General features: G+C 36.9%; 1 protein-coding gene across 5 annotated transcripts; it reads left to right on the plus strand.

Moving 5' to 3' along the window:
* The first annotated feature begins 6 nt into the window (after window positions 1-6).
* On the plus strand, window positions 7-26236 carry ZC3H12B (zinc finger CCCH-type containing 12B). Of its 5 annotated transcripts, none has more exons than XM_018070656.2 (7): window positions 7-1267; window positions 7157-7211; window positions 14740-15511; window positions 18420-18559; window positions 19258-19492; window positions 19579-19685; window positions 20227-26236. In XM_018070656.2, the coding sequence occupies exons 3-7, from the start codon at window positions 14901-14903 to the stop codon at window positions 21645-21647; spliced, it is 2514 nt and encodes an 837-aa protein (XP_017926145.1). In that variant the 5' UTR covers window positions 7-1267; window positions 7157-7211; window positions 14740-14900; the 3' UTR covers window positions 21648-26236. The 5 variants fall into 5 exon arrangements, with proteins under 5 accessions (XP_017926145.1, XP_017926147.1, XP_008933157.1 ...); XM_018070658.2 differs by lacking the exon at window positions 7-1267 and adding an exon at window positions 4738-5410; XM_008934909.3 differs by lacking the exon at window positions 7-1267 and having other exon boundaries at window positions 6836-7211.
* Window positions 26237-26438: the final 202 nt, after the last annotated feature.

Consider the following 26438-nt stretch of genomic DNA (forward strand, 5'->3'; position numbering starts at 1 on the left):
GAAACGGCCTGGACAGCTGGGGACACAGCCGGGAATTTGGCCTGGTTTCATTTAGCAATTTTAAGTAATTTTAAGCGCCGAGGAGGGATTGCGAAGGCTGCCTTACCGCGCTGTTTTAAGAAGGTGTTCAGTGTCTGAACAAAAGAAGAGTAGCATGAAACTTGCATTAGCGAAAAAAGGTGGTGAAATAAGGAAATTACTTTTGTAGAGGGTACCTGATGCGTGCAACTTACATCCTTCCATTTTGCTTTATAGTGCAACTGTGAATAAGGAACTGCTCACTCATGCAATATACGTGAGGTTTGAGATGCTTTTTCTGATCAGTTAATTTAAAAATGTTATTTTTTCATAGCCATCTGCTGTTCCAATTGTCATTAAATAATTCCGAAATTATATTTCACAAGAGCTGTATATTTCCTTCACAAGTTAACAAACAGTAAAATTGAATCAAAAGCTATATTGGATCTTCTGATAGGTGGGAATCTGAATTCAGGTTTATTGAGATAGGTGTGATATTGTTTTACATTTTTTTAATCTTGCAATGTGTTTGAGTGATTAGCATGTGTTGTCATAAATGGGAAGAAAGAATAAGAAGAATACAAAAATGCTAGTCATTTATGAACTTCCATTATGCCTATCAGTAGTTCTGAGTGTGCAGCATTCCAGGTCCATCTGATTTCTTGTGCTTGGTGTGTTTATTGAAATTGAAGAGCCTGTCAAGTAGTCTTTTTTGTATAGGGGCTATCCTTTACTGATGAAATATATCTTTTGCTTGCCAGATGTCATAAACAAACTATGATATGTAGAACTGAAAGGTATATTTCACAAGTGTGGCTAATGTCACTTACAAAATTATCTTGGCTTCCTGCTGGAAAAATGGGTTAGTGGGAATGTCAAGGTCATCTTCAAATTTAGAATCATTTGGCTGCCTTTCGAATATGTCTTTTCTTCTTCAGTGTGATATATATTTCCCATGTATTAGTCTTGTGGCTGTCGATGTTTTCCAGACCTGTGATATATTTGTCTTCTAAAATAATATTTAGCAAGTTTTAAAAGAAGCAGTCTGTTAAGCTTCCTAAGTCACTTTCATTTGAATGACCTCTGTAAGATGTATTTTAAAAAAAAGAAAATCTAACTGCATACAAACACACCGTTCAGAAAGAATGGACAGAAAAAGGGTTAAGCGGATGAATGGATACCAATGACACTTTATATGCTGATGAACTAGTAAGAAAGTGAATTCTTACTGTCAACAGCTATGAATTAGGTAAGTTCTGGCTTTCTGTTCTTTGATCATTCTGGATGCCTTTTCCAATGCAAATTATTCCATTGTAGACATCTGCTGGATTTGACTTTCCTAGCCACTTTACAGTTTGCAACTGAAATGTCATTTTGTTAAACACTTATAATTCTACTATAGATCTATGAATAACAGAAGTAAAACAAATTGCTTCTGTCACTTGCACTTTGTTACTGTTTACATCAAGAGCAGAAGCATTGGAACTTTTGGGAATGAGGAAGGCAGCAGGGCTTGGCAAGGTGAAGAAAAGCAATTTATAAACTCACAAGGAGTTCCCTGGTGTTGCCACATTGTAAATTAGTTTGATATATTGATTTGTCCATCTCATAATTTGAAAAAAAAATGAAAAAAAAACAAATTACTGTAATGCTACCTGCCTCACACACCTCTGAGAATGCTGTCCTCCTTTGATCATGGAATCTGCTAGACTCAAAGAGCTTTGAAGAACCATGTGTTCATGGCTGGACTAAGATACATTTTTAAATATATAAACTTTCACTTTTTCACTTTTTGTAATTTTGTTGTAAAAGGCTATTTTTTTCCTAGACATTATAAATGAAAAGGGTGTTTGACTAATGATACTGGTACTTTTAAAATGCTTTACGTCTGTTAATGTAAATGTGTAATGTGGGATGGTTTTTTTTATTTCCTGTGAACTGTCCCTTTTTGTTGATAAGCTGTATTTGATATGATATATTCATGGTAACACAGATAATTCATCTGGAAATAGGAATACCATGACCACCTTTACAGATGTAGGCTTTCTGCTGCCATGATATGTAGGCGTTGTGTTTGATGTATTTCAGAGTTAGCAAATGTATTTGGAAGTGCAACGCTAAGCAGTATAGCATCTCCTGAGATGTCCTTTCATTCTTCTGAGGTGGCCAATTTATTCATGAGACTGGCCATAATAACTCTACATTAGCTGGCAGTTTTGATTCAAATATATATGTTCTTTTATATTTAAATAAGTATTTTAGCGAAGTATCTTTGAGTTGTAAAGGTAGCTATTGTATTTGATTTTCTTACATGAATTATTTTTGACATTGCTTGCTAAAAAGCAGATGGATTCACCCTGTCAAAATAAAACCTAGGCTTTACATGGTTTGTTGTAGGCCTCTTCTAGAATTTCATTAGGATATCATTGTACAGTGTAACTAAAGTGTTTTACAAATCCCAGCATAGACCAAGGTGCTTGTTGGTTCCACAGTTGAAATATAACAGCTCCTTTTCCATATTGATTCCATCTGGAGAGAGACCCTTCATCAAGATTAATATCGGTTCTGATTAGCTGAGTCAACTTCTATTTCAGTTGACTAGAGAGGAATGCTATAACAGGGACAGAGCATCAACCTTAGGTTAAAGCCAAAGGTTTAGACTTAATTATCTTCAGTGAGGACATCCACAAGAAGTTTACTGTATGCACTCCTTTCATGAACGCACGGACACCTCTGTCAAATCACATAAAGTCAAAACTAAGTGACTATTTCAAACTAAAACGCCTGACTCTATGCTTTTTCTTTTTTTTAAGATCAAATACTAGTTTCCACCTCTTTGACAAGTCTCCTTTTTTTTTGATTTCTACGTGTTCCTGATTTAAAAAGCAAACAAAAATCCATCCCTTGAAACAAATAACCTATCACACAAAACAAAAACCTTCCTCAGGCCTTGGCCCTATTTAGATCTCCCTTTAGTTGCTGGAGCATGGGGATTTGCTGTTTTCACTTTCAAATCCAAGTGGTAGGGTTTTTCTGTTGTCTTTTGATGATGACTTTCCAGCTTCTTCACCTTGGAAAGGAACAATGTTGTCATTGTAAGAATGAAGGAATCTTAGTGTAAAAGAATAATCAGTTTGGATTGGACCTCCTTTAAGTGGTCATTTAGTCCCTTGCTGAAAGCAGACCTAATTAGCCATGGACTGACTTTGTTTTTTCAAAAGCAAGGTAACAGGTGTGAAAATCTAAAGTCACGAGAATCCTTTAAGCTCGTCTTGCTGTTTTCCATTAAGGTACTGTTTGATGCTCAGTAAAGCTACCATTTGAGGCTTACTGAGCGAGGTGTCTTTCTGTGCTTTAGGCATTTTTTAGTAGTTTCTAAAGTGGTTGTTTCAATTTATCAGAAAGCTTCTGTCCTAACAGGTGAGTTACATCCTGAGTTACAATCCTCTTGTTGAATGGCAGAGCATGTGAGGGTCTGTCCTGTATATTGAGATCTTTAGGATCAGAATACCCTTTGTTTTTCAGGTTTCATGAAGATTGATGAGATTTCTTGTTAAAGGAACATTTAATTTATTTCAAAGTACTGTTCTAAATATTCCATTACAAATTGAATTAGTGTAAGTTAAGATGATAGAATGCAACCCATCCTTGACGTGTCTTTGACTCAGCTGCAATCACAACTTTTTTTTTCCCTTCCAGGAGCATTAATGAGTCATTTAGATCTGCAGATTAGGTAGTAGGAATGGCCTCCAATCAGAATGTGGATTAGGAGAACCACTGTATTGCTTTGGTCACAGATTTAAATTAATTATCTCAGTTTGTTAGGAATTGCCCACAAATAATATTTAAGGGGTTATGTGTCTGCTCTTATTTTATGTTGTCAACTGAAGTGTAAATGTTGCCTTAGTAGGGACAACAGAATAATGCTAGCTGTAGCTCCTTAAGATTACTACAAAGGGAATATTCGTGGAAAAGGGATACTATAGGTGTTTGTTTACTGTATAGTTCTTTTTTTTTTTCTGTCCTAGGAAATATGGTTAAATACCTAATGCAATAGAAATATTCCTTTTCCTTCCCTTCAGAAGTCTGGCCTGTACTTTTACTTGTCTTTTGCTCAGTGCTACCTGTTCTTTTTAGGTTGGGTTAACTCCATACAGGAATCATGTATCTTAAGAAACAGCTAAAATGCTGCTTCCTCTATGTATAATTCTAACTATTCATCCTGTCCTTTTGAATTCATACTTATGAGAGTGACAAAATTAATGAAGTTTGAGGCAAGTTGCTTAAATTTTATATTAGCTTTGCATTTCTTTTCAATTCGTACTTGGGTTGTAGTTTGTAGGATAACAGAATGTTCTGAGTTGGAAGGGACCCACAAGGATCATCGACTCCAACTCCTGGCCCTGCACAGGACACCCCAGCAATCCCACGTGAGACGCCTGAGAGCGTTGTCCAAACCCTCCTGGAGCTCTGGCAGCCTTGGGACTGTGCCCAACCACCCTTCGGGGGGAAGAACCTTTTCCTGAGATCCAACCCAGCCCTCCCTTGTTGATTCCTTCAGGTTCTCTGTGACATGCTAGACACAGCTTGTTCTTATGTATAGTCCTATACATAGTGTATTAATGATCACTGTAAGTATTTACTGAAGTAAATTTGAAGTACCTCGAACATTTAGGTGTTATTTTAGTTTCTTAGAACTATTTTTCAGTTTAACAAAACTCCATAATATGCTAAGAATGCGGTAAAATCAGATACTTTCCTACCAAGTTTTCTATTCTGTGGTACTATTTCTGTTGTATGGTTTGAGTTAAATCCTGTAGTCATCACTGAAGCAAAATGACTTCTTGGCAAGATCTCTTGGTAAAAGCTGTGGATTTGGGCCAAAGGATTAATTGCATATTTGCACAGTAAAGAATACATTGTTCTATTTAATGTTCTAAATCTACTATGACCCTAGTATTTAATAGGTTTTATTTTGGATTTCCAGAAGTGGCCTTACTTTCTCAGACTTCTAGCTAATCAAAATGCTTTTACTCATTTCCCTGGTGTCTGTTGGTAGGTTCATGTTTGTTTTTTTTCCTGGCATTTTCTGAAATGGTCTGTAGGTTAATTTCTGAATCCTTTGTGGAAGGTTAGCCATGGAAAAGTGCCACAGTTGTTCAGTCATACTCTTTAAGCTCGGCAGACAGTGTTGCAGGGCAGCTACCTAGTTTTTGTGATATACAATATTACAGTTTGAGATAAAATTCTGAGCACTGTCTTTGAGGTCTTATTTCTGATGCAGTGCTGTGCTTTTCTGTTTAGTGTCTTGCTTGTTATGGAGAGGCTGAGCACAGTAACACTGCAATTCGGTACCGTTTCTGCTTAGCTGAATGAGGAAGTTTTCATCAAGGTCAGCCAAAAAAAAAACAAAATCTAACTTTGTAACTTGTGGCAACTCAGTGGCAAATAATGAGATGTTCTTTTTAAGGGTCTATTTTTTTTTTTTTTTTTAAGTCTTGATTACTAGAAATGTAATATTTAGTCTAATGTTGATGAAATAGAACATAAAAAGGCACAGTTGCGCTCATTAACTTTCACAGCCTGGGAAGTAATAAGTAGTGACTCTTGTATATAATTCAGCTGTCTTGTCATTGTTGAAGGACACTGTCACTATCTGATGCCTTGTGCAGTAGTCCAGCCAGACACCAATCACTTGCATTCAGCAGTGTTGAAAAGAAAAGTGAGAAACTTAGGTCCTTAGAGTGGTAGTTGTACAATTACTTTCTCTCATGACAATGCTTATATAAGATATTTTTGTCTACCATGATTGGTTTTTTCTTGCCTTTGTGTTGCAGGATGTTGTTCCCCTTTTTCACAGGTGCAATTGTTTTTTTGAGATGCACTGTAAATTTAATCTGTGTTTAAAAACCAAACTCTCCCTTCAGAAAAACTCCTACCCAATCCCTTTTCCAACTGTCATGATGAGCCTGTCATCTTCTTCATACTCTAGAGAGAGTCATGGACAATTAGGTTCCTAGCTTAGGTGTTTTGGTTAAGAGTCTGTGGCATGATTTCACGAATCTAGTTTTTCATATCCACAGATATTCTCATCCAGTTTGAAAATTACCTGGTCTGCTGGCTCAGTGGCTTACCCTACATCGTTGGCACTGCCCCTGAATTTCCAGAGTTCTCAAACAGCATTCATGATGTTCTTAAACTGAGCCAACTGTGGTAAAGTGATTTTAGGGCTAGAGGTTGGTGAGGAAGGAGAACAACCATGTGACTTTTAAACACTTACAGCATTTGGGAAGGGAGAACTCTATTTTACTTTTCTGGAATGCTCTGTGAAATTTATTAAGTGATACACTGACAGAATCAGAACTTATGTGTATATGTATATATATGGCCATATCTATCTGTCTATTTATATGTGTGTGCATATGGTGGGTTTTTTCCATCACTGTTCAGTGTAGACAAGACACATGAAGGCACAATAAGATACATAAGATCATAAAGACAAAGCTTAGTGGTATTTCTAAAGTAATTTCTGGTTTTCTATATCCTGGTGTATGGATTCCTCAAATTCAGTCCTCTCTGCACAGCTGAACTTTTTCTACCATTAAAAGTGTTCTGTCAGCATTTGTCAAGGAAGAATATCCCCTTTAGGGTTGGGTGGTGGTAATAATTACATTCATCTGGATTGGTGAGCCAACACTGAAAAATCTTCCCTTGCCCTTTGCCTCTCTAATAAAAGAGTGCTAAGTCACATTCCTTATTGTTCTTCTCCAAAGGTGGTTAAGGGAAGGAGAGAGACAGATGGAGAAACAGAACTGGCAAATTTCTTTTTCTTTTAAAATACTACCTCTGAATTGACTCAGAAAGGAGGAAGCTTCTAAATAAAAATTATTACTAACCACAGCTAGCAGGCTATTTTTTCAGTTGCTGTTTCAATATTTTAAGGACAAGGTGTTCACTGCTGGTGTAAGGTGCTAGTACTTTACTTTAGATTTAATGTATGGTAGTGGTTTTTTTCAGAGAAGTCATAGTAGAAAAAGTAAAATATTTTTCTTTATATTGTTCTGAGTTTCACTTGATAAAAGACTGTACAATATTAGGCCTTTGATTTGTGTGAATTTAATGTTTCTCTTTTCATCAGAATGACAGTGTTGAGACTTCTCAGCAATGTGTTGAGGCTGACATTGCATAGTACGGTAAGAAAAAATTAAACTGAATCAAAATGCTGTCATTTTTGTGGCTCTGATTATCAAGGGACTGAAAAGTCTGATCTGCCATTTTAACGCTTCTGTTAAAAATGCTACTTGACTTAGCGCATATTCTGCAAATACTGATTATACATATTTCTAAATTTATAAATGAACTGCAGATCTGTGCTCAGATCTTACTTTAGACCATCTCTAATTTATTAGATTAAAAAGTACAAGAAGGATTTGAACAGGTGTTCAATTTTAAGCATCTTAAAATTAGAGTATTCTTTTTAAATTAAGAACATTCCTCACTTCTCAGCGAGCAAAATATATTGTAAGTGATGTTAATGCCAAGTATTTGCATCAAAAAGCAGCTGGTTTTAAAGCCTAATATACTTGTTTTCCTTCACTTGTATGTATTTTGGACTTTTTATGGAAGCTGTATCAAAATATATATGCTATACATCTGTCACTGAACTTGATGCTTATCTGAGTGTTATTTGCTAAGTATGAAAGCTCTTAGGACAGTCTTAATACAGTTTGAAACTGTGACTACATCTGGATCCCTTTCCCCCCATGGCGTGGGGCGGCCCAGCTCTAGTTCCATTTCCATCTGAGGAACCACTCTGACGTCTTGAAGGATAGGGAAAGGGAACTCCAGCGTCCGGGGTTTCTTCAGGCCCTGAGCCTGGAGGGGAGAGGTGCCTTCCCCTTCTCCCCCCACCCACGTGGCTCCATGGCCGGCACGGATACAGCACACCGGGCAGAGAGGAGGCAAGAGAGAGTTTATTGTTGGGGGGTTACATTTATAGAGTTTAGGAGGATTCACAGAGTAACCAAGTAGAAGTCTCAAGGGGCTTACAGGAACACCCAATCACAGGAAGGGGTTAACAAGGACCAATGAGAAACACCTCAGGACACCTTCCCAGGACATCCCTGCATGGGAGATAACAGTTGCTGTGGGGGGTGTTGGGAAGAAGAAGCATGTGTTTGCAAAGACACCACGAAAAGCCATTTTGAGACATGTTTAAACAACAGTTTTCCCATATAATGCAGGTTTAGTGCCACAACTGCAAATTATGAGTATTGTAGTTCTCTAAAAGCATCAAATTCTGCAGTCACTTCAATTTCCAAATGGCCAACTTAAATAGGAAAATTTTCTCAAAAGCCTGTTTTATCCTGTTTTCCTACAGTGTTGCAACATTTGTAATTTAGATAAGTTAAGCTACCACATTTGTTACATGCTGAAAATAATTCATTCTAAAGTTCAAAAGTAAATTGGTGAAAGTGATTAATTCCTGTTGAACTACAATATATGTATTATTATATGCATGTGTAAACTGAAATGTGTTCCTGTTATCTCTGTTTAAATCATGATAAATATGAAAATCTAGTGATTCGAGGTATATATACATGCAGGCAAAATGCTACAAAGCTCCAACTTTTGCCTTTTTATTAAGGACAAGAGATAATTGCCTATAATGTCATGCAGTACGACTCTTCCAGTTTTTCATTCATTCTGAAATACCCAAATGTTAATTTTGGAATATTTTTCCACTTTTCTTCAGCTGTGAATCTGTCTCAGCAGATGTGTATCACCTAAGTGTATAATTAGAATGAGAAAAAACTACTGGTTTTAATTGTGACTCATATACTTTGTCAACTTTAAGGGCTTTCTCAGCAGATAAAATAATTCACTACCTCAGAAAATATTCAGAGTAGCAAGCAGTAATGTGTAATATCTGTGCTGCTCCTGAGATAAGAATACAAGATAGTTGTGTCCTCAGTGCCATGAAAACACCAATGTTGAGTTGTGTCACTTTTTTCATGAGCACTGTAGAAATGTGAATTTCAAAATCAAGGGCTAATCCAAAATCGTAGGCCATCTTGAGCTGCTCTTGGTTTGTATCCTCTGACAATAACTACTGCCTAATAAATACTGTTTTGTCACATTGCTGAAGACTTGTGCAATGCATTTTGGTGGTTGTTGGTTTGTTGGTGCTTTGTGCGTGTGTGTCGTGCAAGCTCAAATTGTAATGTCGTTAAAATAGCAATTAGTCACGTGTTGGGGAGGTTTTTAAGGATCAGAAAAACGTCCTTGGGAAGTGCCTTACAGTTCTTTATAGGAAGCACTGGTCTGTGCTGTAGCACAGTACAGTGCTGGAGATCTGTTGATTGTAGCATCCCTGAACACTGAATCATTTTTAAAAAGATTCTCTTTCTCTTTGTCTCTCCTTATAGTTTCCAACAGTGTGATAATTCCTTAATGGATCTATACTAACTTTTAAAAAGTATACAGTATAAGCAATAAGAAAACAAAAAAGTGGAAAATTATCTGCAAGGATCGTTCTGTTAATTGATAATTAGTGCTTTCCCCCCCCCCCAGTAATTTTTTTTTCTGTATGTAAGGGAAAAGTGAGCATAAAGGCAATGAGATAATAGAGAATTCTCAGTGGATCACGAATTGTTTCCTGAAAAAGAGGTCAACTAAGATATCCCTGTCCGAAGACTTTTCCTGAAAACTGTAATTTTATTCTACATGATGCATGAATTGCTTGCACTAGGTTAAATGTAATCCATGGTTCACACTTGTACTATTCAGTCCGATACTACCTTGAGAAATGTGTTTCAAGCAAGAATTTTGTATGCAGAGTTGAGATTATCACTCACAATACTCCTTTCTTCAGTGCCCTCTCTCAGTGGTCAGTGGGGAAATTTGGTCCTATGCTGTAATATTTTTGTTGTTGTAGTTTGATTTTTTTTGTCTGTTTGCTTCAGTGCTCCTGGCCCAACAATGTGTTGACCTTCATTGTTTAAAAATCTTAACCTTATGCATTTGGGAACAAATCCCACAGTATGCCAGTTCTGTGGATGCAGTAGAATGGAACAGTTAAGCTGCACGGAGGGAGCAACTGGCTAAGGATGGAGAGATGCAAGCTGTCTTTTCTCCTAGGAGTTCTTTGTACAAAAGTGCACATAGTTGTAGAGGTGGGCTCTGGAGATGGCCTCCCTCCTTTTCTGTCAACATGGCAGCTGATGCTAAAACAGATTATCTAACCTATTGGACAAATGTTGCCTTTTCAGAGATTGGCTTTGTGTGTTCAGTGTTGGAGGAAGGAGAAAGACTCCTTACTTTTCCAGAAATTACAATATCTAGGAATTGTGTCTTTTCGTGTGTGTGTGTGTGTGTGTGTGTGTGTAAGATCTGTGATATATCTTGGTAGAAAGAACTAAGCTGATAGAGACAGGACCTTTTCACTTCCAGTGCCTTCCTCAGAAGATCCTAAACAGATATGAAAAGGAGATTTTTATAAAACACTGTGATTTAGTTTTTCAATAGTTTGAAGATAACTAGAGATTTTTTTCTCTTTTAGCAGATTTTTAATTCCCATCTAAAATATTTGAAACAGTGAATATGACATCACAGACCACATATTTTTCTACAGCTATCCAAAAGAGAGATGAGACAGCTAAAATTTCCCAAGTTAGTGGCTTTCAACCAAAGGTTGACATGAACGAAAAAGACAAGAAACTCCAGGATGACTCACAGAAGTGGGTGTTTCCATAGAAGGAGCTTTCATAATAGATCCACCAGTCTATCACTAGCAACCAAAGAATAGTAAACCACAACACAGGACTGACAGAGAGCAGTTCTAGATATACAGAACTGTTTCCTCCCATGGATTGAGCTGCTTTCTTTGTAAGCATGACAGAAGTGAGTGTGCCAACAGTAGTGAATTGTTCTTAGAATTACATATCTGTGTGCGTTTTAAAATTTTTTTTGAATTCTGAATTATTTAGCTTTAACTATGATCAAAATATCTCCTTGTTAAAATAAGATCTTACTTTCAGGAAAGGACAAATGAAATTTATGATAAATTGCTTATATGATGTTAACAGAAAACTGGAAATATGTATGTGGAATTGGGATAATGCAACAAAATGGTAAAATCAGTTTATATGCAAGAAGATATATTATTTTCCAGCTAAAAAAGAGTGGTCAGAATTAAGAGCAAAACTTAAACAGTTGTCATTAACCAAAAAAAAGTTTGAAAAATCTAAATGTGAAAGCAATAGTGACAGTGTCACCCAGATTATTTTATTACTAAGAAAAAAAAATAATAACAGTCTCTTTGAGTGAGTCCAGTTGATTTAATTTCCAGTTGGGAAGGAACATATTTTGCTGGTAGTTTAAATTAATATATATGTGTTTATAAGATAATGTAAATTGGTCTTCTAAAAATTGGCTTAAATGGATTACTTCTGGAAAATAAATTGTTAAATAAAACCAGTGGAGAAGGTAGCAGTAAATTTGAAAACCCAAACAACCTCCTTTCTCTTCATCATACTTTAAAGGCTTTTTCCAGTCTTAAGAACATATGGCTTATCAGTCTTAGAAGATTTCCACTGGGAAGGGGGTTAGGAGCATTTACTAGAGGTGGAAGAACAGGCATGATAAATTTAACAAAGGCCAAAAACATTCTTGTGACGTTAAGCTTAGAGAGATGACAACTTCTAAAGAAGAATGGAGCTCTTTAAACTTGGATCAGCAGAATCGTACTGTTTGTCCAGTGCCAAAGCAGTATAGTGTCAATAATTTGAAAAAAAATTAGTCTTATTGCACATATTGTAAAGTGTCCCTTAGCTGAAATATTTTGTAAGCTGTGGATGCAGTGTGGTGATAACCTGTTTTTAAACCTTCTTTTACAGTAATTTTTTTACATATCCTTTTTTTTTTTTCCAGTTTTGGTACGGTACAAGGTTATACACAAGACCTAATTAAAATCCATTCCAGGTTAAGCTATTAATAGGGGGGCCCCCTCGGCCCCCCCCTCCTGTCAGGGGGTTACAGAGCCAGAAGGTCCCCCCTGAGCCTCCTTTTCTCCAGGCTGAAAAAATATGAAAATAATACGAATATATGAAAATATGAAAATATATGGTTCTTCTTTATTAAAAAACTTGATTGACTCAAAACTTGACCTTTTAGGATTTTTTTTACATATAAGTCATTAGCACTTTCCTTAATTACTTCCTTTCCTAAGGAAATTAGGCTTTTGAGCAGCTGTCTCTGCATGTGTTTGTGTTTTTGTTTGCATAACTTGTAGTGCAGTCTTGTGGAATGTTACTGTTTTTCCTGCTTACAGTAATTATATATTACTGTATAAAGAGTTTGCAGATTAATAATCTTTGTTTCACCAAGATAATTTAGTATTCGTTGTTTTTAGGCCAATACGGTCCTGTCTCAGAGACCCTTTGACATTTTTATGGTTTTGATTATCAAATTTTATTGCTCTTCTAGAGCTGTTGTTCTCTGAAATCTCTCATAGGCAACAGAAACCCACCATCTAATGTAGGGAAATAGTCAAGAAAGAAAGCCTTCTGAGACTTACTGGCAGAGCTTTAAACTAGATTAATCAGGGGAAAGGATGTGCTTCTGAGTGTCAGAGAGGAGCAGGGAAACACCTGTAAATTGTCCCAAAGGAATTAGGAGAGATCCTCCCAAAAGGTAAAGAGGCCATTCTATGATTCTATGAGTGGTATATCAGGGGCTGCGATTTTCACCATCTTATTACCTAAAACCAAAAGGATGAAAACGCAGAATGAATAAGCTCTGACTTACATTCACACTGGTGATTCTTTCATTTTTCCTTTGTCACTTATAATGCTTTGTAAAATGTCTGTACTGTTTTTCAGAAGATACTTTTACTACGTAAAATTTTGGGTTTATGTTTATTATATTTGCTCTATATCACTAAATTGATATATTCCTGCATGTCAGCATTTCTGTTATTATTTTTTTGATTTTGGTATCTACTGAACGTTGTTCTGTGGAAAAAATTTAAAATTCTATTTTTAGAAAGAAAAACAAATAAAATTAAGAATGACAGAGATGCTCTTCTTGTAGCTACACTAGATGCAACTTTGCCACCAGGTCGGACTCCCAATATTTACATTTAGTCCCTAGTTTTGGCATTACTGTACATCAAAGGAGTTACACTGATGTACATTAAGGGAGTATTTATTCTATTATTTGCTGTTTTGGTCAACCACAGTAATTAAATAAGAGCCACTGTGGTCTCTTGTGGAAATAGGAATCCGATTTTTGAAAATACAGGTATGTTTGATAATTTCTGCATATAAATAATTTATGTGCTTGGCTGAGTGCTCATGCTCTTTTGAGGAAAAAATTGTCTTCTTTTAATGCTTGCTCATAGTCTGAAGGGATGTGAGAGATATGAGAGCAGATTAGAAAGGTGCATGAAAGAGAGATAAATTTATTGTTAGTTACAGTAGTGACCAACAATTCCCCCTAAGACCATGAACTAGACTTTTATTTATTTATGTATTTATTTGTTTGCTTGCTGCTTTTGGGTGCATGAGGAGCTTATTAAGAAACTGCATCTTTGACAAATCTTTGCTCCAGTGCCAAAATTGTGCCTCTTTTGAGAGTCATAAAAATTCTTATAGAAATCCTGGGAAAGAGCTTTTCATGCACCCACAGCTTATGTCTGCAGCATTTGCCAGCACAAAGATAACTGACCATGCTGCAAAAAGCAAGACTTATCAAAATTAAAAAGTGGATTTAAAATAAATGGTTTCTTCAAAACTATTGTTATTTTTCATTATTCACATTGGATCTTGCATTCTCAATCTGCTGTTCTGCAGAGGAGAGGAATTTGCAGCTTTCTGAAAGTAGACCTCTAGCCAATTACTTTGATAATCAATTTTCTCTGATTACCTGCGTTTTTATATAGGTCTTAGTTTACCATTTTATGTAAAATATATACTGCTGTATGTGCAATTGCTTTTAAAAACTTTTTCAAAATCTCCATGATGTTAGTTAAGCCCTTCACAGGTTAACTTGAATCTTCTAGTTAGTCAGACCTCTCTCTAGAATTCCTTGAACAAATATTCTTCTGGTATAAGACAAGAATTACAAGTTTGTATCCTGACTTTCTGACAAAATGCAGTAATATCCATCCTTGATTTGGGAATTTTAGGTACAGTAAACACAGCACAAGATGATCATCTTGTAGGATATTTTTGCATCTTGTTACTGACCTTTACATGTCTAGCAGCCAGTTTAACTTGTTGGTTCTGATAGCAAACCCTTTCTAAAAGAGGCTGAAAGGGTTTGTGTTAAATTTCATGCGCACTGGAATGTTGGACAGTTGTTGCTAATGTAGACAGGCAGTTTCTGCAGTAGATGACAGCTTTCTAGTGAAGGTGGTGGGTCACCCTTTTCTGTTTTATTATCCTTAAATATTACTGAGATAATCCATTCATTCCAGCTGTAATTTTATTGTGTAAGAATTGTCTTTTTTTTTTTTTTTTGGTAGGTAGAGTAATTGGGGGGGGAGAGTTTAATTTGTGATTACAGAGACAGTGTAATTATAGGCTTTATTATGATCAGTTTTACATAGAAATGTGAATGACTAGGGACTTCTACTGACTTGTAAACAAAATCATTGTAGCTGAGTATTTTGCAGAATTGCTTGAAACCTAATTTTTAACTTTACTCCCTCTTTTTAAGGAACTTCATGTTGGTGTTGTTTATGCCAGAACACAGTAAGCAAGGCAAATTGACTCCAGCCTCGTGTAAACTTTTAACTGGCCATGATGCTATTGAATATGAATTCCAGGTGGCTTTGGAAATGAAAGAGAACTGAGCTCTCTGGCTGGAAGCTGAACGTGATGACGGCCTGGTCTATGGTAGGGAAGCTGAAAATGGAGAAGAGGCACTCCAGAGAAGACAGAAATGTGGAACAAGATGCCGGGGAATGCAGTGCTGAATCTGAGGAATGGACAAGCTCAGAAAGTGAGCCTGAACAACCATACTTCAGAAGCAGCTGTAGCACTACTCAGTGGAGAGAAAAGGAGGTTTCCACCAAACCACATAGGCCACTCTGCCGGTCCCCTTGTTTGGATCGCCCAAGCTTTTCACAGAGCAGTATCACGCAAGACTTGAAGGTAGATGAATGCAAAACAAATTTGGACAAGGAATACCAAGCTAAAATGGATTTTGCTTTAAAGCTTGGGTATGCAGGAGATCAGATCCAGGCTGTACTGAATAAATTGGGAGCAGATGCACTCATCAATGATGTTCTAGCAGAGCTTGTGAGACTTGGCAACAAAAGTGAGTCAGAGGGACAAAGCACTGCCAGCAGTACCACCAGTACTCTGGTGCCAAGAGGTCCTTGCCCAAAGGAAATTGCAAGCCCTGAATTGTCACTGGAAGATGAAGTTGTGGATAACAGCGATAACTTGAGGCCAATTGTCATTGATGGAAGCAATGTCGCCATGAGGTGGGTCTGCCTGTCACAATGTTTGAAATAAATAAATCACTAAAATGTTTATAAGAAAAATCAATGTTGATGGCAAAGTAATTTTAAGTCGTGTATACTGTTACACTGAAAATACATCTATTTTATGGGCTCTTTAGTCTAGGATTTTAATTATGCTAATTATGTAATTATGTAATCCGTATTCCAGTTCCCCTCCCTTCCTTTTAAACCCAAGTTCTCTCCTCAGGTCTTTTGTTCCAGAAATCTACCTGTAGTGTGCTTTTGTGTGGATGGTTTAATTTTTTGAAGTTCTTTGAACAATGTTGAAAATTGCTTCTGGACATTAAAAAAAGTAACTAAACAGGAGAGGAAAACTTGGTTCTTTTTAAAATTACATGCTCTGTATGCTGATGATATTCAGTGAACTTCACAGTATGTGGGCTCCAGCTGATCGAGCCTGCTCAGGATTCCAAGTAATTTAACTGTCGGTACAGGGATAATGCATGAGCTAAACCTGCACTAGCACAGCTGTGGTGCTTGCCCCACCTTGAGTCCTGCGCGCAGTTTTGGGCAGCACAATATAAAAAAGACATGAAGCTATTAGACAGTGTCCAGAGGAGGCCACGAGGATGATGAAGGGTTTGGAGGAGAAGCCGTGTGAGGAGCAGCTGAGGGCACTTGGTCTGTTCAGCCTGGAAAAGAGGAAACTGAGGTCAGACCTCATTGGGGTCTTCAGCATCCTCCTGAGGGGCAGCAGAGGGGCAGATATCGATCTCTTCGCTCTCGTGACCAGTGACAGGACTCAAGGAAATAGCTGGAGCTGAGTCAGGGGAGGTTTAGGCTGGTTATCAGGAAAAAGTTCCTCACCCAGAGGGTGGTTGGGCACTGACCAGGCTCCCCCGGGCAGTGGTCATGGCCCCAAGGCTGCCAGAGCTCAAGGAGCATTTGGACAACGCTCTCAGGCACGTGGTGGGATTGTTGGGAGTGTCTTGTGCAAGGCCAGGAGTTGGACTGGATGGTCCTTTTGGGTCCCTTCCAAATCAGGATATTTTATGATTCTATGTACACTTGGCTGTGAGGTCAACACTAAACCAAGAGATACCTGTCCCATGCCAGTTTTGAACATGTCTGCAGAGTACAGAGTTCAGCTATCCAATGACTTGTTTATTATTGAGAAAGTAGAATTTTTTATGAGGGAGTTATTTAAAGACTGTTTAGTGATCAGTGATACAAAGATTTCTTCAGGTACTGTTCATACAATAGATTTCTTTGCTATCAGCCTTCTGCTCTAGAAGAATTTGTAATATGAATTATTATTTTTTCGATGTATCACAAAAATTCAGGTTTTTATAGGTGTATTGAGTACTCTGACTTTTGAAATACATAAACCCTTCAAATCCTATAAATGTATTTTATATACAGGATTTTCCAGTGCCAAGGGGTGGTCATATCAATCCAAAAGATGTTTCTATAAAGCAACATCATCAAAACTGGATTTAACATTTTTTTTTTATTTTTTTTTCTGTGCCTGTTGAATTTGCAGTCTCTGTATTGCTTGAGTTACTCCTGAGCATAATGTGGCAGCAACTGGAGAAAAGTGTGTGTACTCTTACTACTGCATAGCTCAAATCTGATGCTGTATTTATAGAATTATAGAGTATCTCAAGTTGTAAGGGACCCATAAGCATCATCAAGTCCAACTCATAACAAAATGCATATGCATCTGAAAATTTAAAAGGGTGTTAAATTCTGTAAAATCTAAATGTGTAAAAATTTAAAGAAAAATGCTTTTAGCCACTTTGCAGCTTCTGTATTCAGTATTTAAGTTGTGAGGACTTAGGCTATGCTGGTGATTCATAGTTATACAGAGGATATTAGTTCTGTCTGACTTTGATCTGCCTCAGGGTTACTTTATGTAAGGTCCTGAGCCCAGGAAAAGCAAACATCTTGCTATGCTCCTATTGGAGCTATTGGAGCATAGCAAGAGAGACAGAGAATAACATCTCTGTCATTCTACAATAGTAACAATAACAGGAGCAACTTTGAAGTGAAATTTTGAACGACAATCCATAGAATAATGCTAAAGACAATTTTAATACGATGGAAGCCTCTTAATTATGCAAAATCTGCTCTGCAGACTGAGAATATCTGAGAAGTGCAAGGTTTATACACTTCTCATGCTTAAAAATAGTGTAATTATTGATGATACAAACAGAGATTGAGTAAGATGGTTAATTAAGATTCTCCTTGGTTTCTATCAAACCTCTTAAGAATTTCTTTTTTCCCATTCAGAAACTTCTTAGGCCTTTTTTAAAAAATTAAACTCCTTTATCTGAATTGTGTGCTGTTTTAGAAACTCTTGTGTGTTTCAGAAAGCAAATTTTTCATGAGGATGGGACTTAAACAACTTTGACACGATTATTTCTCTACTATAAAAAGTCCTAATAAAAAATGTAGAACGTTTCTTATCAGAGAAACAGATTTTATTAATATAGATGTCTAAAAGCACTTACCACCCATGACAGCTAGTACTGTTCATTCCTTTTCTGTGGTAACGTTTTATGGTGTTACTTAAGGTAAGCCCATTTTGTCAGGGAAAGTGATATTTCTCATTAGCTTAGCTAATAAAATGAAAAAAACAGAAAAACCTGATGCGTATTTGTTTTTACTTTGGGGATCGTGAAATTTTACCATTTCTATAGTTTTTAAGTAGCAGGGTTGCTGTAATCTGATGGCTGAATAGCTCTGTACGATTGTCTTCTTCCAATTATGTAAGCAGGTCTAATAAAACTTTACAGACTTTGTTTTCCTTATATCCTTTGACCATGGCAGCTTTAGAAGAAAGAAAACAATCAAAACCACCACAACAAAAACCAAAACCAAATGTAACGTTTGTCCTTGCTGTTTCTAAAACTTGCATGTTCTTCAGCCATGGGAATAAAGAAGGATTTTCCTGCCGGGGAATTCAACTAGCTGTTGATTGGTTTCTGGAAAAAGGACATAAAGATATTACTGTGTTTGTACCTGCATGGAGAAAAGAACAGTCTCGACCTGATGCACCAATTACAGGTAGCGTGGATTTTCTTTGACCCCTTGGTTAAAAAGAAAAAAATAATGTCATCTTTCTAATGGGTCCCATGTACAGGGCTGTGGATGTGACATTGCATGATGTTGCACCCAACTGTTTGTTTGAAAACACTACAGTTTCACAGATGAACAAGCATTTCTGTGTAAACAATGCTGTGGGGTTTGGAACATTACTGGATCGTATGAACACTTTTGAGAAGCAATAGTCAAAATTTTCCCATTAGCAAACATTTTTAAGCATATAAGAACTCAGTCTTATTTGCTGGGTGAGTCTGAAATAAGTAGTAACAGGCCAGGGACTCAGTTAGTAGGGTTATCTTGAACACTGAAGAGGCAGCATGTGTTTTGACCCATACAAAGTACTTATATTTTGCTCTAGGCTAACAAGAAGGCTGTTGTAATACAGTAACAAGTGAGTTCTTGACACGTTCAGAAGACTTAGTAAAGGTACGTAGCTGTAGAGTGGTTATGAAGTTTAAATATTGAGTATTTACTCAGTGCTTTGAAACCTCAGAAATACAATGGCACTCTGCTTCTAGGTATTTTTTAATGATATGGGGACTGTATATAATTGCAAAATACTTCGTCAGAAAAGAGGGCAAGAATTTTCATATTTCAAAGGCTGCATTTCTTTATTTTAAAACCTTTTTAATAGCCGCTCAACTAAAATTATTTTACAGATCAAGAAATCTTACGTAAATTGGAGAAAGAAAAAATTCTTGTTTTCACTCCATCTCGAAGAGTTCAGGGAAGAAGAGTAGTTTGCTATGATGATCGATTCATAGTGAAACTTGCTTTCGACTCAGATGGCATCATTGTATCAAATGATAACTATCGGGATCTTCAAAATGAAAAACCAGAATGGAAGAAGTTCATAGAAGAGCGGCTGCTAATGTATTCTTTTGTGAATGACAAGTATGGGTTTTTCTTCAAAAGTAAGGGAATTTGCTAATTCTGCATCCTCGGGAAAAACTGATGAAGTTTCCTTTCTTTTTCTTTAGATTTATGCCTCCTGATGATCCTTTAGGACGCCATGGTCCAAGCCTTGAAAATTTCTTAAGAAAAAGGCCAGTTATTCCTGAACATAAGAAACAACCGTGTCCTTACGGTAAGTGCCCAAGTCAGATTGATTTAATGCATTTAAAGGTAGGTGAAGCAAGCAATTAACAGCTTTTCATTAGTGGAACAAAGAAATGCACCATTTTTCAGGTTGCCATCCAAGCACTATGTCCATTTTTCTACCCTTCATAAACATATTTATAAAAACAATGTAGCAGAGAATTAAGGTGTGTGGATAACACACCTTTTGCTATTTTATTCGGGTTTGTAGTCAAGGAAAGAGATTAATAATTATACAAACTGTGTTAAAACTGGTTCGTTTTATGTAGCACTGAGTATGTTGTCAGTATTGAAATCATGAGGCAGTAGGAAGAAACATGGTGTGTCTTGCCTTTGATGCAGTGATATACATTGATACAGGCAGCAGAGTCTCTGATTGCCTGTATAGACCAAATACGTAATTATTCCTTAGGGGGTTAATATAGAAATATTACTATTGAGAAGTGGTGAAAGATATAAAGCAAAAAGATAGCAACTGGTGGTATTGATGAGTTTTTGATTTATTTAACCTGAAAACACTTTTCTTCCAGGTAAAAAGTGCACCTATGGGCACAAATGTAAATATTATCACCCAGAACGTGCAAACCAGCCTCAAAGGTCAGTAGCGGATGAGCTTCGAATAAGTGCCAAATTATCTGCTGTGAAAACTATGAGTGAGGGAGCCTTGGCCAAATGTGGCACAGGGCCATCCAGCTCCAAAGGAGAAATCAGTTCTGAAGTGAAACGCATTGCCCCAAAACGTCAGTCAGATCCAAGCATTAGGTCAGTAGCTGTGGAGCCTGAGGAAAAGTTATCAGTAGCCCGGAAGTCCGAGGCCAGCTCTGTCCCGTCTCTGGTTTCTGCACTAAGTGTACCAACGCTCCCTCCACCAAAAAGCCATGCAGCTGGTGCATTAAACACTCGTTCTGCAAGCAGTCCAGTGCCAGGTTCCTCACAGTTCATGCATCAGAAATCCTCACTGGAACATATGTCCAGTGTGCAATATCCTCCTATACTAGTCACCAATAGCCATGGCACCTCAGTTAGCTATACTGACCAGTATCCCAAATATGAGTCATTGGGGGACCATGGCTATTATTCCTTACTCAGTGATTTCTCCAACTTGAGCATAAGTAGTATCCGTAACTCAGATTATTACGGGGCTGATACGGACCAGGGGATGTATTCTAGAAACTCAAGCCCCTGTCCTGACAATTGCTTAAGCCATACAAGTAATGATTCTTATTCCTCTTACAATGACTTGTATCTGGGTGTAGCAGATGCCAGTCCAGAAGACAATGTGAAGAACCACAGACTGCCATCGCAAAATCGTCTTCAGCCTTTTCCCCATGGTTACCATGAAGCCTTAAATAGAGTTCAGAGTTATGGAACTGAAGAGCCTAAGCAAACCCTTCGCAAACAGTCAGTTTCCCACTTAGGCCTACATGCCCAGCATCCAGTTGTTGGAGCACGGTCCAGTTGTCCAGGAGAATACCCTGTGCCTCAAAATGTTCATCCGTCAACTGCACAACCAAGCCGTGCCTTGGTCATGACAAGAATGGACAGTATTTCCGACTCGCGGCTTTATGAAAGTAACCCCACGCGGCAGAGACGGCCACCCCTGTGCCGAGAGCAGCACGCCAGCTGGGATCCACTGCCGTGTGCATCAGACTCCTACACTTACCACTCCTATCCACTGAGTAACAGTCTCATGCAGCCCTGTTATGAACCTGTCATGGTAAGAAGCATGCCCGAGAAGATGGAGCAACTCTGGAGGAATCCCTGGATTGGGATATGTGGTGAGCCACAGGAACCTCATATCATCCCAGAACATCAGTATCAAACATACAAGAACCTCTGCAATATTTTCCCTCCAAGCATTGTCCTTTCTGTGATGGAAAAAAATCCCCACATGACAGATGCACAACAGCTGGCAGCTGTGATTGTTGCTAAATTAAGAACAGGGCGTTAAAGCACTACAGCCTCTTTTGGATAAATGAAACTGTACAGCACATAGGACCCAGAGGAAAACTTACATGAAAGGGCCAATCTATTGTAAATATTTTCTACTAAGGTGGTATAAAATCCTGTACACAGTAGCAATCATATTATATGCTGAGGCACTATATAAAAGTTGATTGTATTGCAAATTTTAAGATTTTAAATATAGGGATTTTTAATAGTATTTTATAGGAAATGCATACCTTGCTGCATGGATAGCTCATTAAGAACTATGTTCACATTCAGTGTCTCAAAGCTGTTACTACAAAATTAATGTTAGCAATTATGCTGCATGTATTAGTGTACACTTTCAATTTGCTTATAAATACCTAATCGGCCTCTAAAAGTATGCTCTATACACACCCAGATGACTTTTAGGGTTTCAGCTTTGTCACTGGACACTTCCTACTGGCATCTTAAATACTGAAGAAAAAGTAAATTTGATAAAAATTAAAATAATTTCTAAAAGGAAAAACTGATTTCAGTTTTTGCATGTCAATATGGTTGTTGGTACTTACATTGCAGACCTGTTTCTCAAGAGTTTGAATATCTAGTACATCGTCCAATATGTTGATGCAATCCAAAAGAACCCAAATAAATACTTTTTAAAATTAGGACCAAAACATACAGTGTAAAGGCACGAGTGCCATTCAATAAACTAAAAGTTTAACTGTAGCTTCTCTCTTCAGAATTGCCTCTCAAACGTGGAGCGAGCAGCTGCTGGCCCAAGTGACCAGACAAGCTGAAAGTAAAGTGCCAGTTTTACGTAAACTGGATTACTCAACCTGAAGCAGTGAAAATGGGATGTTAACATGGAAGTTCATCAGTACCTACAGCCCTTTCTCTGGGAGCAAGGATGGTGTTTGAGTGAGCCTGACATTCGAGAGGGCTGTACAAGATCAACTTGAGAAAGGGTGGAGGGGGAAAGGCTGCTTCTTGAAAAGAGATGCTCCAGTTTGGATTTGTGGCAAAGCTGTCCTGGTTCTTGCTCCTTAGATCCACGCAAAGGTGTGCATTTGCCTCGCGAAGGCTTTTAGAGTTCCTGTTTCAACAGGTGAGATAATTTTGTGTGGCAATTGTTTGCGCAACTGGTATCTTGCTCAGGGTGGAAACCTTTGTAGCTAAATGTCTCCAAAAGAGGCGTTTATTGGTTTTTTTAAGCTGCACTGACTGGACGCCCTTTTTTGAATCCACTGTATATTTCAACATTTTGAACCATGACTAACTCGACATGTCTCGAGCTAGGACTTGTTGACTTCTACTGTAGTTTTTTCATGAAAGTTGAGAAGGCCTGGTTTATGGCCTTTTGTTTCTTCATGAGAAGGTGTGACACTGCCTAAATGTTTCTTACTGTGAAACACACAGAACGTGAGGCTGCAGTCAGGGTTGTTTCTGGTGTTTTGATAATGGCTTGCATGCTGCTTTCTAGTTATCTGTTTGTCTGAGAAACAAAGTTACATCATTTCCTCCACTTGTGTTACTGTAGTGGTTGGGTTGATTCAAAATATCTCGTGGGCTCTTTATCATGTGCAAAATATGTTCCTGTCATATAAAAAAACCCCACAAATGAACCAACAACAAACCACAATTATGGGTGCAACTACAGTTAATTTACTGACATTTGATAACTGTATCATTGCACACAGGATAAATATTCTTGTGTTGGTACAGATGATGTATAAAATGACCATGTCATTATGCATTTGAAATGAGGTGACTTGGAGGTGACTTGAAGGTGACTCTGTATTTACCCTTGGTATTTAAAAATAACTGAAGTTTTAATTAGTTGGTTATTCTCTCTGGTAATGGGGAAAAAAGAAATCTTCAGACACTTATGATAGTTGGGGAAAACAGATTTAACTCTTGACCAGTTTTCAAAAACATTTCATATTTTTTATTTGCAAATAATTCTTATTCTCTTCTCTTGCATGGTATAAGCAGCTGAGAGCAATGCCTCAAATAGCCAGAAATGACCTTTTGTTTGTTGATACAAATTGTATCTCTTTTTCTTGATTGTATAAAAACTGTGTATAAAAAATAATCTCTAGATTAACTTCAGTATTACATTTTCACCACAATGTTTGTGACACCATGTGTCACAGGGAAGTAGCCCATGAGTAATTATGGATTTTTTTTTATTTAAAATGGGCACTTGTAGTTTATAGACAAACAAGGACAACTTTTCACAACCAGGTTTTATGTGCACAGATACTGTGTGTACATCTCAAAGCATTACATAGGTATCTTCAGTCTATTTATTAAGCAGATACATTCTTGCACTAAACTTTATGTAAAAATGTTGCTGTTAGCTCATCTGCATGTGTTTAAAATGTATCAGTAATTGCTATAGACCTTACTTTATTCTAACATTAATTTATAAATTATTTAGGTATGATATGAAGTTTATTGTGCACTCATGTTTTCCATCTTGCATGGAATTAGATATTTGTATGCAGAAAAATGTTTGTTCCGTTTTCTCCACTTATAAACTATTTTAAGAGAGGTTTAGTAGGTGTTTTTGATGTTTTCTAACATGGAAAACCAAGCAGAGATTTCTGTATGAAGTGTTGGGTGGCTTATGGAGATACCCACTTTTGTAGGATTTGTCCAGTCATTTAAATTTTCACTAACCTTTGTTTTAGTGATAGAATAATTCCTTTTTTAAAATGGGAATGCTATGCTAATACAAACCCAGCAAACTATTTCTCTAAGGCACTTCAAAGGCAAATTGTCTTTTTCTAGGAAGCTATTTAGCATCCACCATGCATAGTTACAGAATGGGCAGTGGAGCCTTGTGGAAATAACCTGCAAATTTTGTGCTTATTTAGTCCTCCTTAGAGGTAATGAAACTTTTCTATGTGATGTAGTCCTTCCTGATCAATTACTTTAAGTGATAATTCAGTCATCCACGTCTGTTTTCAGATATGTTTACAAGACAATTCAAAACACTGACACATTCACTAATCTTTAGCGCATAAGCTTAGATTTCTTCTTACATGGAAGAGTTGATCTTATTAACACCTGATCATAACTGTCTATATTGTAAATATGACTTCATATAAATGCTCTTTTTGAGAGCATGGTATTTAAATGTTCTTAAAACTGTAAGAGAACAGTTCTAGAAACTATATTTTAATAAAATCCATGAAAATACAATTCTAGATGAGGGGGGGAAAAGTGTGAAGGTAAAATCACGGACTACTGCAGTCAACAAGAGTTAAGCAGTAGATTTTAGTGCTTTACTGGGGCCAGAGCATTCTCTGGGAGTTCTGATTTACTTATCTTCCATCTTTAGCTATATTACTTTCACATAATTTGTCACTTAAAAGTGTGTAACTTTAAACTCATAAATCAAAAAACAAATGCTTTGTGGGATGTCAGTCTAAGTTATTTAATGTTTTTTGTAAGAAATACATGTCTGTAGTATAGTAAATTGTAGATGATTTCACTGCTGTTAGTCTGTTGTTGTCATATTGAGCCGCAGTAGTTGGCTTTATTCATTTGTAGAATTAAACATTACTGTTTAATTGTTGTAAAATTTTATAAATCTCTTTGGGTTTTTTTGGTTGACCCAAATATAATGTAAGTCTTAATGACAAAATGAGTGAAAATGGATGTTAAACCAGTATGTGGTATTCTTAAATCTCTGTAGTAATAAGTGTACACTGCACTAGTTGCTGCTGCATGTAATTTATTTACTAGCATGAGTCTGTTTAGCTTTTGTAAAAAATGCTTTAACTTTAAACTTAAAAATAGGTGTGGAGTATGGTTGCTCAGAACAAGTAGAAGGAGCCTCATTGAAAAAAAAACAAATAAAACCAAAACATCTATGTGAGTTTCCCCCCTACCTACTTTTAATGCCAGTTTGTCTCAAATTATGCATTTTGGCATTTTGAAATTCTTAATGATAAAGTCAGAACATACAAAGAATTTGTCCAAATTATAAAGTTATAAAATACTTGGTGTCATGTGAGCATACCTGTGATGTACAGCAAACCACAAACAGGAACACCTGATTATTGTAATTTTTAAAACTCCATGCTAAGGAGAAGGAACATGCATCATTTCTGTGAAGCTTTGCTCCAGAGTTGAAATGTTCCTTGATCTTGATTTGCCAAAAGTTTACTTGAAGCATTAGTATTCCAGGACTCCTAATGGTCAGATCTTTAGATCTGTCACGGTTACTTCTATGGCGAGTGTTCAGCTTTAATACTCCTCTTATGTACCCACAGCCTGTTGGTGTGACAGAGCCCTCATTGACTGTATTTCCTGCAATATTTCAAGTGGAAAAAGACAAGTGTACCATCACTTAAATTATTCTCATGCCAGTGTCTGGTTAGCCTTTGAAGAGCCATTTTACAATATTGATGATTTTGGTCTGTGGTATTTAAAGTTTGTAAATGTATTAAAAGAACTAAGAATCTAAAAGAAGTAGAGGCTATCACCTGTTCCCCCCTGCTCTGTGTAAACGTTTTGCACAATTATTTAATAATATGAGACGTTATAGTTTATATATCTATAAATATATAAAAATTTCCTTATTTAATAAAACTGAGAGCCATTGGATTATTTGTTTCTAGTTTTTTTTTTCAACCCTCTTTAGACAAGAGCTCAAAAAAAGCTGTTTTATCCAAAAAAACTGTTGTAGTCTGTCCAAATTATTTCTTGGTATTTTTTTAGCTGATTTATTGAAAAATCCCAAATTATCTAGGTGGGGTAGTGGCAGACACACACCAAGTGAACCTCTACCACAGGGGAAAAA

Source organism: Manacus vitellinus, unplaced genomic scaffold, assembly GCF_001715985.3.
Source record: "Manacus vitellinus isolate BGI_N305 unplaced genomic scaffold, ASM171598v3 scaffold_19_pilon, whole genome shotgun sequence".
NCBI lineage: Eukaryota > Metazoa > Chordata > Aves > Passeriformes > Pipridae > Manacus > Manacus vitellinus.